A 15,823-nucleotide genomic window follows, 5' to 3' on the forward strand; every position below is an offset into this window, starting at 1 on the left:
TGCCTCTCTCTGTGTTTGCTTACTTTGATTTGTGAATGCATGCACATTGGTGTTTGTGCATGTGTGTGTTTGCATCTGTTGGCATGTAAATGTGCATGTACGTGCCAATAGAAGAATGTCTGTTTGTATGTATTCCTTAAGCTGCTATGTGCATATCTGCATACACAACCACGTGCGTGTGTGGCTGGGTAAGTGTGAAGGGGATTGTCTCCAAGAGGCAGGGAGGTAGCAAAGAGAACGATAGCTATGTTTGTGGATTAATTCTATTAATTCTCCTTTTGACTGTAATTGATGCTTAAATCTCTGCCCCCCTCCTCCTCTCGGCAGACCTCTTGTCCCTCCGTCAATTCTGTCCTTCTAATAAGGGCATTATTCCAAGGGATTTCATGCATTCTGATAAATCAAATTAGAAGGCCAGTGACTTAGATAGATTGCAGCAAGTAATTAGAGAATCCTCAGTGCCTTCCTCGCTGCCACTCATTTACAAGAGTCTTTGTTATCTACCTATCTAGGCGCAGCATGAGGCGGTGTGTGTTAGCATCACTTTCCCCTCTTAAAATTCCTTCCTTATGTCACTGGAGAGACAGATCCCAGACCATATCTTGTCACCCTGGCTAGCACACCGCACAACGGACAGCGCAGTGGGACAGCCATTAATTGGAGCAACTTGGGTTGGTAAGTACCCACGTGTGTGTCAGTGACATGCAAGAACAAGTAGATGGGCTGACACATGGAGACAGGGGACACCCTGGGACGGGCTGCCCCCCCACAACCCACCCCACTACCCCTCCTCACCCACACACACATGCATACACACACCTCCTCATGCCCCCTCCTTTGCCCCTTGCCCTCTTTCTGTGCCCTCTGGAAACAACACCTTGTTCCTGATTCTGAGTCAGTGGTCACTATCCATGTCACCTGAGCAGCCTTGTTCATATGCCACGAATGTTGTATGTGTGTGTGTGTGTGTGTGTGTGTGTGGATGTGTGTGCGCGCCTACCTAGGAAATTACAGTAAACTGTGGTTTCAAAGATGAAATGTGCCACCTGTCTGTGGAGCACTGCAATTTAGTTTTATACTAATAAAAGGCCTTTTATCCCAAATGTAAATGAATTCAAACCAAAAAGAGAAATCACACAATGGAGAACAATCTGTGTACCTTGCAATCATTTTACTGTCTAAAGTCCTGACAGCTGCATTTCCTCCTGATCTACTGTATCCCCTGTATGCCATTTTTCTTCCTTTCTTTTCCACTTTCCCTGCACCCCTGTCCCAAACCTGCTTGGCAGAGTTCACTTTTCTCCTTTAAAAGGAGGAATGAATGAAGATAAAAAGCAAAGCAAAATGGAGCACGAGAGGCATCACTTGCTTTGATTCATGATGGCTTGGAGTTTGGCGTTTCTCTGCAGCCCCTGCCTGCTTGGCTGCCTGCCTGCCCGTCTGCTCCCTCCCAAGCAAGCACTCTAATGGAGAGCTACAGTCTGCTCGCAGTGACACCTTCAAGCCATCAAGAATGGCTGATTATGGTGCTAAATATTGATCTCTGCCTCACATGTGTCAGAATTCCCCCCACCCTTTAATTAGAATTTCCCCTCCGCGCCATACAGGAACTAACCGAATATATTAAAGGACTTCATGAGGAGGAGGGGAGTGCAGCTAGCGGGGCATAATTGTGACCTCTTGTCTTGCCTCTTCCCTCCTGAGTTTTGAGATGACTCCCAACTGTCTGTCTAATGCTCCCGGCCTTTGTGATAATAAGACTTATTTTCCTCATCTTATCACAGGATGATCGGCTTGCTCTCCTGCTCTACATGCCACACTTTCCTGTCTTGTGTCTTCTCTTACCTCTACTCCACCCTGCACCACCTTATTCTGTCCAGCTCAACATTTTTTTTTCTTACAGTTTTGCATAGACAGTTAACTTTATGTTTAGATTAAAAATACAGTGGAAAACAATTTTGTCCTCTTACTTCTATGTTTATCTTAAAAGTATTGCATGTCTATCTTTGTACAGACAACCTAAAATGATACTGCAGGCATTACATTTCTTTATTAGACACAGACAGTAGAGAGATTGATAGGAAATGAAGAAAAGAGAGATGAATAACAAAGGTCCTCGGCCAGATTCGATCTGGAGACATTGCGTTCACTGTTTTAACCTCTATGCCACAGCTGTGCCCCAAGAGTCAGAGATTTAAGTTTATTTTTCCTGTCAGGTCACAACATTACACCCCAAAATCATAAAATTGCCCCTAAAGGAAAGCTAACACATTTATAGTGCCACAGAAAGACAGTGGTCATGTACAGTAAGTGCAAATAAAAAAAGAAACATTAAATCTATTAATGCTTCAGTTTAAGATTATACATGTCAGGTGTTAAACTTTTTTTGTGCTGAATTATCTGATAAGATTTTTGAAACATTGTTTGTTTTTCCTCTGAGTATATTGTTACATAGTTCTACTGTTTAATATTTAACCTATTTTTCCTATGCTTTCTTGTCGCCTCTTTCTGGATTTCAAGGCATTAACATGCTTCCTTCTTTTTCAACGATTTTCTCCACTGTTCTCTGTTCTCCTTCCACATCTCCAGCTCTTAATCCACCTTTTCTTTCTTTTCCCACCCTGTCTTTTTCTCTCTCCTAACTGCCCTCCACTCCTCTCTCTCTCTCTCTCTCTCTCTCTCTCTCTCTCTCTCTCTCTCTCTCTCTCTCTCTCTCTCTCTCTCTCTCTCTCTCTCTCTCTCTCTCTCTCTCTCTCTCTCTCTCTCTCTCTCTCTCTCCCCCCATCCTTTGGTTAGGAGGAACCGGTGGTTATTATAGGATGCTGGAAGGCTTGCCGGCAGTAGCATTCTGGCGAGAGTCAAGTGCCACAAGGTTCCTTTTTCTATTTGTTTGTTTCATGCTACACTGCACCAGCCACTGACCTGTGGTAGCCATGTCGTGCAAGAGGGAGGCAGGTTCATCCAATCAAAGAACGACTGAAAATTAACAGTGATCTTTCCATTCCTGAAGAGGGACTGTGGCAAAAGGCAATTTCATGACCATAGTGTGGATTTGGATTTATTTTTCTACACGTTTAGTTAATTGCACCATATTGTTTTATTGCATTACATCTAGATTATATAAATGTTCTTTTATTTTAGACCAAAAGGATCAGGTGTATATCACAAATGTCTCCACTCAAAACATAATTTTTTGAAAATTCCACTTCCAAATCAAGCACCGATTTCATGAAATATAATATTTTAATATCACAGATTTGGGTTTTTCTTCTCAATGAATTCAATCTGATCCACTCCAATTCAATACATGCAATATTCATAGTTGATCCATTGACTGCTATTCAAGCGGGAACTATTTGAAGAGGTAAAGTTCATGTGCATTTTTGATGGATTGTGCATGTCTTCCCCTACTCTATATGGATAGAGAGCTTGTTTGAAGGTCAGTGATTTTCTTCAGTCAGTCTTCCCTCCACACTCCTTTTTGGGGGAAGAATATCTACAGTCTTCACTCCATATTTTTCAAGTGCTTCTAGGATGACTAGGTTGGATGACCTTGAATCCTCGTGGAGATGAATCTCTTTGAGCTTCCCCTTTCTCCTTTTTCTCAGGGAACTCTGACATGAAGAAAGACAACGACCTTCTCCCGTCAGGCTTTCATTGAAAATACCCACTTTTCCCAGCTCCCAACCTTTTCATGTCTTTGATATGTTACATGTTTTTTCACAGTATGCCTGTTGAAGTACATTTCCTTTAACATACATCAATACTTGCATTGTATTTGATGTATTCTTCTTTTGTCTTTCCTCTTAACCACATTCACAACTTCATATTTTCACTGGCCTCTAATTATATCCTTCAAGTCCTACATGTGCATTAAGGAACTGGGTTAATATTTAGAAATTTGGTAAATTTCTGTGTGTGTGTGCATGCCTTGTGTATTAGCATGAAGGAACGAGAGGTTGAACAGGGGTCGAGTGGATCTTGAGAGCTGGCAGGTGCATTATTGCAGCCGGCTCTGCCTAGCTTGACATGTGTGTGTTCCTAATCTCCTATAGTGATATGACAAAGCTGTGCAGGAGCCTGGGCTGGCTCTCTTCTGTCTGTTGTGACACACGCGCACGCATACACACACACACACACACACACACACACACACACACACACACACACACACACACACACACACACACACACACACACACAAAAACAAAAAACAAAACCAAAACCCCCTCTCTCTCCTTCCCTTTTGTCCAACACATACACACTCAGACACACATCATATTCCCCTCTTGACCCTTCGGGAATGCACCACTCAATCTACTTGCACCTTTTCACTGTATATGTATACTTTGTAAAATCATCACTACATGTATTTGTGTTGTCACTCTCTGTGTACATGCTTTTACTGTATGTGTTCATGCACACAACAATCATGCATACACTAGCATCAAACAAGAGCAGAGGCCTGAGACGCCTTGTAGATAAAGACCGCAGTGTGAGCGAATTTCAGGCTTGTTTACCTCCAGTCTGTCAGTGCAAACCGGTGAAACTGTTGTTGTCGGAGCATTTGACCTAAACTGGTTTGAAAAATCACATTAAAGCAGGCTCTTTCATTTCTGTCTCTAAACTTGATTTGATCTGTACTGAGAATCCGCTGCTTGGAAGCCAACAGACGCTGAGGGGAGGACATTGTAGCTCAACATTTCCCAAGTCTGCTTGTTTAATCTAGAGGTGACACAACAGAGGTCCAGGCTTGGTGCTCATAATAACTAATTTTCTGGTTGAATCGTCAAAGAATCCCTCAATACATGTAGCTGTTTGTCTAAAGAAAACACATAAACTCTATCATGACTACTTTTTCCAATGAATGAGGAGTTCATAGAAATAAAAATCTATTTAATGTTTAAGAAAATTTGTGCCTGTGTTTGAATTCAGTTTGCTTCAATTCAGAAAGAGTGAGTGCGTTGTCTTAAAAGGCAGATTAACTGTAACACTGAGATGATAGAAGACCACACACACACACACACACACATCCATGATTTGACTCGAAGACATGAGCAGATTACATGTGCATGGGTGTGTTTAATATGTTTCACTTCACATGGAGCAGCGACACAAACCATAACACAGGGTGAGGGCATATTCTTGCGGGAACTGAGCCAGTGCATCTGACCACATTGACATTTTACACACTGACATCAGACTGAGGGATAGTTTGCGTCCCTGCATTCAGTCACATTGCCACAGTGTCAGGTGTAAATGGGGAATGATGAGCAGCATTTTCGGACATTTTTGTTCAAAATGAAACGGTATTACAAAATCAAATCTATGGATTTATTTATAGGTGGGTCTGCTGTGATTAAATTACAAAAATGAGATTCAGAGATGAGCATTATTGGTGATACCTCACATGCATCATCAAAATCAGATTCCTTTCCCATGTGTTTTTACAGTTTGCTCCTCAGTCTCCTCCAGCCTCGCCCCAGAGACCTAATGCATCATTTGAGGCTCATACAATTCACTGCTTCCCAAGCCACTGGCTCCTACCAGCCTGATGGAGGCATTTTTCGCCACTTAGAAACACGCACTGTGTGTCCGATCCCTTCCTCCTTAATATGTCCTCTATTACCATCAGCATTTATGCCTGTTTTTTCTACTTCAGTAACCACTGAGCACCGGCTTCATTAAAACTAATTGAATCGGAAACATGTCTGCCCGAGGAAACATTAACCCTTTCTATAAAAGAAATTTCCGATTTCATTTTGTCAATAAGGTCAAAGGACTGAGCCCATGTGTTCAATACAGATACATGCTGTGCCCATAAACATAAACTGTATAGGACTATTTAATTTCAGTAGAGTGTACAATATATCAGCATTGAATGTATTTTTCAGACTGTTCTGTTTTTTGGTGATTAAATGATTATTTGTAGAAATCACCCTACTTTTCTTCTCCAAATCTATAGTTTCCTGTAGAAACCTGAAGTAACCCCTCTCTGACATAATGTCCTGTCAATTTCATTGCATTATTAATTCTTGTGGTTAGCATAATTGAGTCTTGGTACAAGCATTGCATTAATGGATTTTACTGACCACACTTGAAACAATAATTTGATGGCATCTGTCAGAAATCAATGTGCAATAACAGAGCATACACAGCTGTTTAATCTGAAGTAAATATTTATGAATGATCTGACTAGGCATCAAGTTCAGTCAATCTTCTTTGAAAGGATCTGTGCAAATGATTAACCTCATTTTACTGGTGCTGTCTGGGCTGGTAATGGCCATTAGAGCCAAGAAGGAGTGAGGCCTTTGATTTTTGGCTCCTCATCATTCACAGCTTGTCGCATCCCTTCATCCTTCATACATGGCTGCTGAATTGATTGTCTGTTTAGTCCTATGAATGATAAAGCTGCTCTGGGCCACAGGCTGAGAGGGACAGACACGGCTCACTTCCATCTATATGCAAGGTGGATTTCTTTTCCTGCCTCGCCACTTGGAAATCAGCTTTTTGCATTATTTATTGGACAATCATCAGCATTTCAATATGGTAAATCAAATAGTCACAGTAATATAACTATAGACAGTCGTATCCAAAGGGCCATCATTCAGCTCATTATTCATTTATTTTGTTTAGAGCTATAGTCGGCAGGACTCATGAGATTCATAAGTTGTGTAATCAACATGTTTTACTGCGGGCTCTGGGAGCAGTGTGCCTCACTGGCTGAGCCGAAGGAAAGGTAACATGAAAGGAAGTGATGCTACGGTTTGCTGAAGACTGTAGATTAAATTCACTGAATGAATGATAAGTAGCAGAATTATTGAAAAGTAATAAAAGCAAATAACCAAGGACCTCTGAAGAGACAGGGGAAAAGTAACCTGGATGGTAAATAGCAACATGAAAAGCAGAGTGCACTCACCTATTGAAAAAGTCAGATGAGTTCTTTAAAGTTATAATCCTCAAGATTTCAGTCCTAGTGCATTTGGCGTAGTTACTGTGGTAACAGTAAGATCGGTTTAATACTGCAAACACTCCTGGAGCAGGTAGTTAGTCAGAAATACAACAGTAAAATGGCTGGTGTACCTGTTTACACTGCAGCCAAACAAACTCGCGTAGTTTTAATGAAGAAGTCAGTCAATAATATTTGCGACCGTGATGTGATTTCATTTCTGCACACGATGAGAATAGTTTTTCAGAGGGAGTTAGTTTACTTGCTGAAGAGTTTGAGGTGCAAGCCTGTTCGCCGGCAACTTCTCGTGTAATGTTCTTCTTGGTCCATTACTCCTTTGCAAAAAATTTTTGAAATTTTTTGTTTACTTGCTTTGTAGGCACATTTGATGAATGTTTCACTAACCTCTGTGAAAAATATGTTGCTTTTCCTGTGATTGCTTCACCCAGTGTTTCGCCACTTGACTGCTTTTAACGTGAACTAGCAGCAGTAGGAAAGGTTGGGTTTGCATTAGCAGTCACTTAATACAGCTCTAATGCAGAGAGGACAACTGAGAAACGGTAAACAGAGAGGCTGATAATGATGAGATAAAATTAAAAACAGTAACACTGAATCACATGCATATGCACATGCATATAATTTCCTGTGAATCTGTCTTGCACGAGAACACAATTGAATCCAGTGCAGGAATTTCAGTCTCCACCACTAACAATTCAAACGGATATATAGAGAGGTAATTACAAAATTAAAACATATTGACTACTGCTGAGAGAATGCTGACTATAAATAGTATTAAAACAAGGTTGGATTTAATGAAAACCTTGAGGATAAAATTTTAATTTGAAATAAAGTCAGGCAATAAGAGCATGTTTTAGTCATAAAACTGTGCATATGGATCTACTACAGGTATTGCTGAAAAGCTCTGTTATTCTTGCTCTGCCTCAAAATAACTTTTCCTGCCACTCAGAAAATGTAAAGAAAGATAATACATTATTATAGACGCTGTAATTTACTGTAGGATCTTTTTTATCGAAGTCACAGAAAATAACATTGTGTCTGAAACCTATCTGCTATATGCTGTAGAAAATAGATATACTGTATATATTTTCATTAACAGACAGTATGTGAGTATTTAGTTTTGCACAATGTAACATAGAAGCTTTGCAGTGTCTATATTTTACATAATTATTCTCCCACTGACTGCTGCTGCTCTTTAGTCTTTGCTGCTATGGCAGAAAGAATAATACATTTCTACTTCATCTAAATGGAAGTCAAGCAGCAGTTTGAACAGCAGTGAGGTTTCCTCTTCAGATGTCGACCAAGTTCTTATGTAGTGCAAAGGTGAAAGGTCAAGTGTGATCCCACCAGAGGGATCAAATGAAGCAGAGGTCTGGCTTCCCAACATTCATACATTAGACATTAGACTACAGTAAACTTGTAAGTCACGCCCAACCAAAAGAGTTTACAAAATTACAAATTACAGTCAAAATAAAGTATATGCTTGCTCAGTTTAGTTGTTGGAGATTGGCTCCTGACATTTATGTTCATGTTATTGGTCAGTTCAATCGTCCTGCTGCAGTCACATTTACCACAATAACATAACTACAGAGGAGCTGCATCACTCCTCTCCTCAAATCCACCAAACACCACACATCTGAATCTGAATGTGAATCTGTCAAATTGCATCACAGAATCAGACAGAAGTGCAGCTTTGTGCAGCAGTGCATGCAACATCATGTGTGATCGTCACAGTGCATGTGTGCATCTGTGTGGTAGCGTCCGAATATTATAGTGTAAATGTGAGGCAGCAGAAACTGGAACTCCATCTTATAATTTGTTGCCTTTTCTCGCTTTTTCTACAGACACTTATCAGCAGGCTCTGTTGTTGGGGGACGGCCAACTTCACCTGCTGGCTTTTGGTTTTAGCACTTTGTTCTCTGAGCAGACGCTGAAAACAAGGCTGAACAGCAGCAACGTTATTTCTTTTCTATAGTCTAGCTCTCCTTATACTGACACGACCATGTGTAACCCTCCGCTAATGTCAAGTGTGGTGAGGAAATTAAGTAATAGGATCTTAATGAATTTAGACTAAAAGTCCTCTATCATATATAATCATGCACAAACACTGACAGAAGTATTAGCTTCATATGTCATGTTTTATTGTGTTGAGATAGACATATTTAAAACCTAACTGTACTTTGAGTCAATAGAGGGAACTTGTTACATTGTAATGCACCATTTCAACAGATCTGCTAAATGTCAGCAAACTGGTTCTGAATGTAATCCCAATTTGCCTTGGAATTAGCACTTTACAGTGACGATCTAATTATTTAGACAATTTATTGCCTGCTGCTAATATCTCTCAAAATAAGCTGTTCCCTTCATCTTGATCATGTGATAAATGTGGAATCAGTGTGGATAAGTCCCAGACATGCCTCAGAGCCAGGCGTCACTTCTCTGCTCTGATAGACTAAAGTAAAGGGTTTGTGACAGCGGCACTGCTACAGTTCAGTGCAGTTTTATATACATTTCTAAATGACTTATATTTCTGCAATAACAGCCAACAATATGCAGATGTGATGCGCAGCAACATCTCAAAGTGGTTTGAGTTGTGGTTGTATGAGGGCAGTCGGTAAATAGGATTAAAAGATACACACTAAGAGTTTTCACCTGCTGTAATCTGTGTGATGTAATGGCCGGTAAAATCGGAGGCAGAAGCTGCAGGTAATCAGAATATCGCATCAGCTCGGAGCTCGACTCCCCGGGGGTTTGCGGGAGTTTGACGGTAACAACAGGCATACTATTAAAATACAATACAACAAACGATAGGTAACCCTTACTAACTTATTTTAAACGGCACAGTGTCTCCACCAGAAAACTTTAACTGTAGAGAAAAGGAGGCCTGTCTTTCTTGAACAGTTAAAATTCAAATTCCACAGACAGGAGCTGCGCTGTGACGCACAACATGAAGCTGTGTACGGCCAGGTTTCACATTCACCTGCACAATCAATGTTTTTTCTTCTTATTTGTAACAGCCTTTTATGGTCGGAAAACGGACTATCTGACATGAGGACAGCGTTTGCTTATTAAAAATGAAGCCAAATGAGATTTAAAGTAGCGCAGAAATGATTTCTTAAACAAACGTCACTGATGTAAAAGTGGGCTTCACATTTTAATCCGTTGCAACAAGTCTATTCAGGAAGGCAACCATAAACGTTTATTTGCATCCACAAAGAACATCCAGAGGAATAGACTGAATTCCTAAAAATCTGATGTTCTTCTTTAAAATGGTCGTTTAAAATTTGTACTTTATGTTGGATCCAAACGAAGAGTAGCGACTCATATGATGTAATTCCTTTGTCAAATAAGATGAAAATGGGTTTTAACAGACTGTGAGGGTTTAATAAAGGAGTTGGTTTTTTTTTACATTCCTCAAATATTAGAAATATAGACAAGCATGCAGGAGGGAAACTTTGAGCTTTTTCTTAAATTAGATGTGTGTTAAAATGTAATTTTGATGACTGGAAGATTTACGCACTGCAGGCATAAATTAAACGGATGAAATTGTGTAATAATAAATAATATGTGCATTTAAAAAGAAACATATTTTTGTCTGAACAAAACACCGAATATAACTTAAAATGAAACGAGTAGGCCCATCACACACATCCATCATTTTGAACCCATAAATTCATATTTAGGTGAAGTAAAATAAAAAATATTGTGCTTAAAATATTAGTTTTTGCGCAAACAGGACTGTGAGCGCTGGTCACAATGATTCAAGTTTCAAGTTTGAAATAAAATTGTCTTTGTTATAGTTAATATCTTATTTGGGTCAGAATTTGAATGATGGCTTAATTATTTGAAAGATAAATTAATTTCAGAGAAACTATTTGGCAAAGAATTGATTTAAAAGTTTTATTTGTAAACATTAAATATTTCTTTGTCTAAAGTTTTTTTGGTGTTTTTTTTAAATTGCGGAACCAAACGCGTTACAGAAGTACATCATGATGTCAAAGATATGGGCCTATCATCACACACTCATGAACCTCTGATTTAAATGATGGAGCTTTTTTCCATTTCCAACTGTGTCAAATCATAGAACTACCTTTAGACGTTTATAAGACATGAAACATAGACAACGTGCTCAGCATGAACTTGGATGGTTTGAAATCGTTTAAATTGCACCATGCTTAGTGTAGCTCTTGGCAATAGAAATAATAAATATATAGAAACGTTTATATTCAACAGCAACAATACTTACAGCACATACAAACAAGGAATGTCTGACAGTTTTACAAACACCATGGGTCCCTCATTTTCTATACAGATGAGATATTTTTCCACATATGCGTCAAAAGGAGTGCCATAACTACGAATCTGTATCAAATCTAGCAGACTACATAGTGTCCGGTATATATTATATATAGACATCACCTCAGCAAGTGCCTATAAAAGAAAACAAAAAGGGGAAACCAAAAAATAATAATAATAATAATAAACCTGGAACATGCGTTGTCTTTTCTGGATACTTGTGGGATCCTGTCAGAAACACATAGGCACGAGTCAGAACAGAAAAAAACTAAATTAAATCTTTTTCATTATAACAAACTTTGTACACATGTTATAAATCGATGCATTTGGAGGCATCACATAATCTATCATAATATACAGTGTGTTTGTGCGTGTGCGTCCATATATATGAATGGAATATATTACATCTGAGTATGCTGAATCAGTAGAGCTGATGTTAAATAAACAGGGATTGCAAGACCGGATTAACTTTGTTGACAATTTGTCCACTGGAGAGAAATTTCCCGTCATGATTCACTCGTTTGCACAAAGAAAAAAAAAACATTTTCAAGGAATTAAAATGCCTACACAGCAATCAAAACTTTCTGTCTCTTCCTCCTGTTAGTCTTTTTTTTATTATTATTATTTTGTATGAATCCTTACTCATAATATGGTACGGTTGTTCTATCAGCCTACGCAGCTTGCAAATATTCGGAAATCATAATGTTAAAAATCTGTCAAGTCTGACCCAAACAGTCTTTTGAAAGTTCTTTGAGGTCTCGCCATCGAGTCAGACTCAGAAAGGTAGGGTGTCGAGGAAAAGTTTGTCAATTATTGCTGGCGGAGGGACTAGATCTTCTAGTTTTAAGTAAAAGATACGCTGCAGACCTTGGGTACATAGTGTGCGGAGTTCAGGGAGCTTTCCCAAGAGTTTTGACAAGTAGTTTGGACGATTCAATCCACCGCCATTGAATGTCACTTGATCTTTGAGGCAGTTGACTATCTTGTTTTGAAGATCCTCGACTCTCTTGGGTTCCTTAAGCCCGTGTCGCTCTGAAATAGAAACACATCAAGAAAGAAAAATATGAGACGGAGTAATTATAAATTGGGATTTTTAACATGCGTTATAAAGCAGGCAAGAGTTGGCAAAAGGAGCAGCCGCCTTTTTACGCACCTGTTACCATGGCCAGCGCTGCGATGCAGGAGAAAGCTGAGATGTCTATGTTCATGCTCTGCAAGTTGGAAGAAAACTCCACGATCGAGTCCACCCACTCTCCAAATCCACGGACGCATTGTAGCCTGTGTAACACCACTCCATTACAAAAAATAAGTTTGCCTTCCACCGGGTTGGACCTGCAATTAATAACAAAAATCCCATTAATTACGCTCGGCAATAAATTTAAGAGCCTTCTAATTATTGGGCAGCTAATAAAACTAAACAAAGCAATGAAGCTTGAAGAAGGGGCTGGTGATGGTATAAAGCCCAGATTGTTTTATTTAGTAATTACGCAACTCACCTGTACGCCAGCCGCAGGACAAAAAGTTCAAGGAAGGCTGATTCGAAGAGGAGATCCTGATCTTGCTTCGGTAGATCAGAAAATCCAGGGATCTTCTCCGCCCAGCCCCGGATGATCTCCATGGAGCCCGTCAGGAGATCATAGAACTGCTGGATGTGCTGAGTGTTGTCTCCAGCCATTTGGTAGTCAGGGTTAGACTGGAACTGGAATTTAATTTAAACAGCGCCTTAATGAGGTCCTTTAAAATATATAATCCGTGAAATTGCAAATGCCCATTTCCAAGAGAGCGAGGGAGCTTTTTTACTATTAAAATCCAAGTCTGCCTTTTATTAACTTCTCTATTTCAACGCAATTTACTTAGAAAAAAAGATGCCACATTAAAAAAGTCTGACAGAGTTAAGAAATCAACATAGGCCTTTTACAGAATACTTTCGAGGTAATTTGTTGTTATCTATAAAATGAACTAATTTAAAAAGGCAGTCAATCTTGTTGCTCCTTCTGTTTTCACCCAAGAGTAATAGCTGCTGACTTTTTTTCCTTTGTATGTGCTGTGTGTGTTTTATTTCTTAAATAGTTGTACTTACTCTGGAGTAGTCCAAAGCTGACATGGAGGGGTTGGAGTCCACATGGGCCCTAACAAGTGCGCTTATGAGGCTCACCGGTGGCGACGGAGGGGAGGGCTCCTGGGGGCTTTTAGGTTTGGATGGCAGGCGTCCTCTTCGACCTTTCAAATTATCCGTTCGGACAACTGTGTTAGGAGAAATACGTTCAACATACATCAATATGCATTTCTATTGTCGTGCGTACACGCTTAAACATTAGTCAAATAACTATCCAACACTGTATTACGCATATGACTTTCTCAGCATGTCAGTGTGGAAACATGAACTACTGCTCTAAAATAATTGAATGCATGGCCTTTACATACCTTCTCTCACCATTCCGACGACAAGGCACTTTTGGAAACGGCAGAACTGGCAACGATTTCTCCGGCGTTTGTCAACAGGACAGTTTTTATTTGCTAAACACACGTATTTTGCATTCTTCTGGACGGTGCGCTGGAAAGAAAGAAAGAAAAAAAGGGTCACTTTATAGGCCTATTTTTAAAGCTCTGTAACAACACGGACTGTGGATTGCTGCAAAACTGATACCAACATTAAAAAAATGAAAAGAAGATATAAAATCTGTCTCATCTCCTGTTTGGGACTTTGCTGTATGCGCCCAACAAGAGGGAATATACTGTCAGCAAATATACATGGGTGGCGATTCATATTTTACTTACAGTTTGACATCAGCTATGTGTCAGGTGTGATTCATGTGTAAAGTGTTTTTACGCACACAATTTAAGCTGTTGCTTGGTTATATTTAGTTCAGCCCACAAAGAAAATGTGATTATGAAATGTTCAGGCCGTGTTGTTATTATTATTTTGTACTGTATAATAAGGATCACACAGCACATCTTTCGTGTAATAACAGTAATACTGATTCATGATCGCTGTCATGTCAGCCCACCTTGAAAAATCCTTTGCAACCCTCGCAGGTTCTCACTCCATAATGCTGGCAGGCTGCGTTGTCCCCACATACCGCACACAGACCCTCGTTTGACGGAGATCCTCGGGACGGGGGCGATGGCACTTGGCTGTCCACCAGCTGGTGCCCGTGGCCGAGCTGCAGGGAGTGAGGAAAGGCCAGACCAGCCTGTTTCCTTATGGCGCTGGGAACCGCGAAGCTCTGGCCGTCCAGGCCGCGGTGAGCACCCGGGTTGTCGTGGCCCATGGAGACGTGCAGCGGCCCGTCGAACCGCATCTGACAGCTGGAAACAGGAGTACCGGGCGGGGACTGCTTGAAGGAGAAGAGCGAAAGCCTGGACACAGGATTCTTGCGCTGGTCCATCATATGAGACGTTGCCGCAACATAGTTCTGGTGAAAACTGTGGAGGGAGCCAGGGTCCTCCCACATGTGATTAGGCTGAACCTGGAAGTTTGGCGTACTCGGGGCATGAGGCGAGGCGGGTTTGAAGTACATAGGCCCAGAGTGAGCCATCATTTCTTCTGACTGAGGTGGCAGGTGGGTCTGCTGGTGGTAGTTATGCATCTGGACGTCCTCCACCTTGATAGAGGACTGATCTCCAGAGTGGGGCATCTGATACAGACAGGGCGGTTTAACGTCGTAACTGGTGGTATAGTTGTCCATGAATGTACTGAAACTTGGGAGAGAAGTGGTGGCTGTGATCTCAGTATTGGTCAAGTCCATGCTAAACTTAACAAACTCGGGTGTTAAGAAGTCGCAGCTGTATTCTCCTGCGGTGTGGTAGCTGTAGCTCTGGGAGGCAGGACTAGCTCCTTGAGGTGATGATCCATACTGAGCCTGGACGCAGGGCATGGCTGGAAACCAGAGACACAACTGATGAGAATTTCTCAAATAAATGTTCACATTGTGAAAAAGATTTTGTACTTCATTTAATCAACTTTTACTTTTTTTCTTTACAAAATATGTATGAACAGTGCTTTACACCTGTGAGCATTTTCAAAATACAATAAGACAAAACATTATAAATCAGCGTTTAATATTTGTAAATAATTGACATGTTTTACCTCAAGTCTTCTGACAGTTTTTCGGTGACACTTGAAATGAGAAACGTCAGGAGGTGTTTGGGCGTCTGTGTTCAAGAAGGCGGCTCTGTTCTGGTTCTTCCCCTAATAAAATAAATAACTTTGACATTTGCTACTTCATAAAATAAAACAATATCTTAAAATGAACACGAGATTTAACAAGAAGCCAGAATCAACGTGCACAGTTGCGCACAATTTCTACTTGCGCACAGCATTTTGCATCATTTAAGAAAAAAATGTTAAATTAGTACCGACAAATTCTACACATTTTGGCCTATAAATCAAACATCATATCGTCTTCTTTTTATTTTGTTCTTATTAAATGTGGGGCTGCCCGGCACGAACAGACCAACTTCGCGCACTTGACATCAGTGCCAACTTGTCTAGGAAGCAAAAAGTTAAATCCTCGTGAAAATATCAGTCACACTCACATACATGAACAGGCTCAACCA

The 15,823-nt window shown here is 40.3% G+C and overlaps 1 protein-coding gene across 1 annotated transcript; it reads right to left on the bottom strand.

Moving 5' to 3' along the window:
- Positions 1-12,038: 12,038 nt before the first annotated feature.
- nr4a2a (nuclear receptor subfamily 4, group A, member 2a) lies at positions 12,039-15,440 on the bottom strand. The gene is made up of 7 exons (XM_062431693.1): positions 15,354-15,440; positions 14,272-15,143; positions 13,688-13,817; positions 13,344-13,507; positions 12,760-12,962; positions 12,417-12,595; positions 12,039-12,295 (listed from the first exon to the last, which is right to left on the bottom strand). Exons 2-7 carry the CDS (start codon positions 15,139-15,141, stop codon positions 12,039-12,041), a joined length of 1,803 nt encoding a protein of 600 aa, XP_062287677.1. The 5' UTR covers positions 15,142-15,143; positions 15,354-15,440.
- Positions 15,441-15,823: the final 383 nt, after the last annotated feature.

This window comes from Scomber scombrus, chromosome 13, assembly GCF_963691925.1.
Source record: "Scomber scombrus chromosome 13, fScoSco1.1, whole genome shotgun sequence".
Lineage (NCBI taxonomy): Eukaryota > Metazoa > Chordata > Actinopteri > Scombriformes > Scombridae > Scomber > Scomber scombrus.

Bases quoted from the DNA above. Each gene is read 5' to 3' on its own strand.
- nr4a2a (XM_062431693.1), bottom strand. From the start codon at position 15,141: ATGCCCTGCGTCCAGGCTCAGTATGGATCATCACCTCAAGGAGCTAGT. The intron at 13,508-13,687 runs GTATGTAAAGGC...CTCCTAACACAG, and splicing joins CGTCGGAATGGTGAGAGAAG to TTGTCCGAACGGATAATTTG. The intron at 12,596-12,759 runs GTGAGTTGCGTA...TATTAATTGCAG, and splicing joins GTCCTGCGGCTGGCGTACAG to GTCCAACCCGGTGGAAGGCA.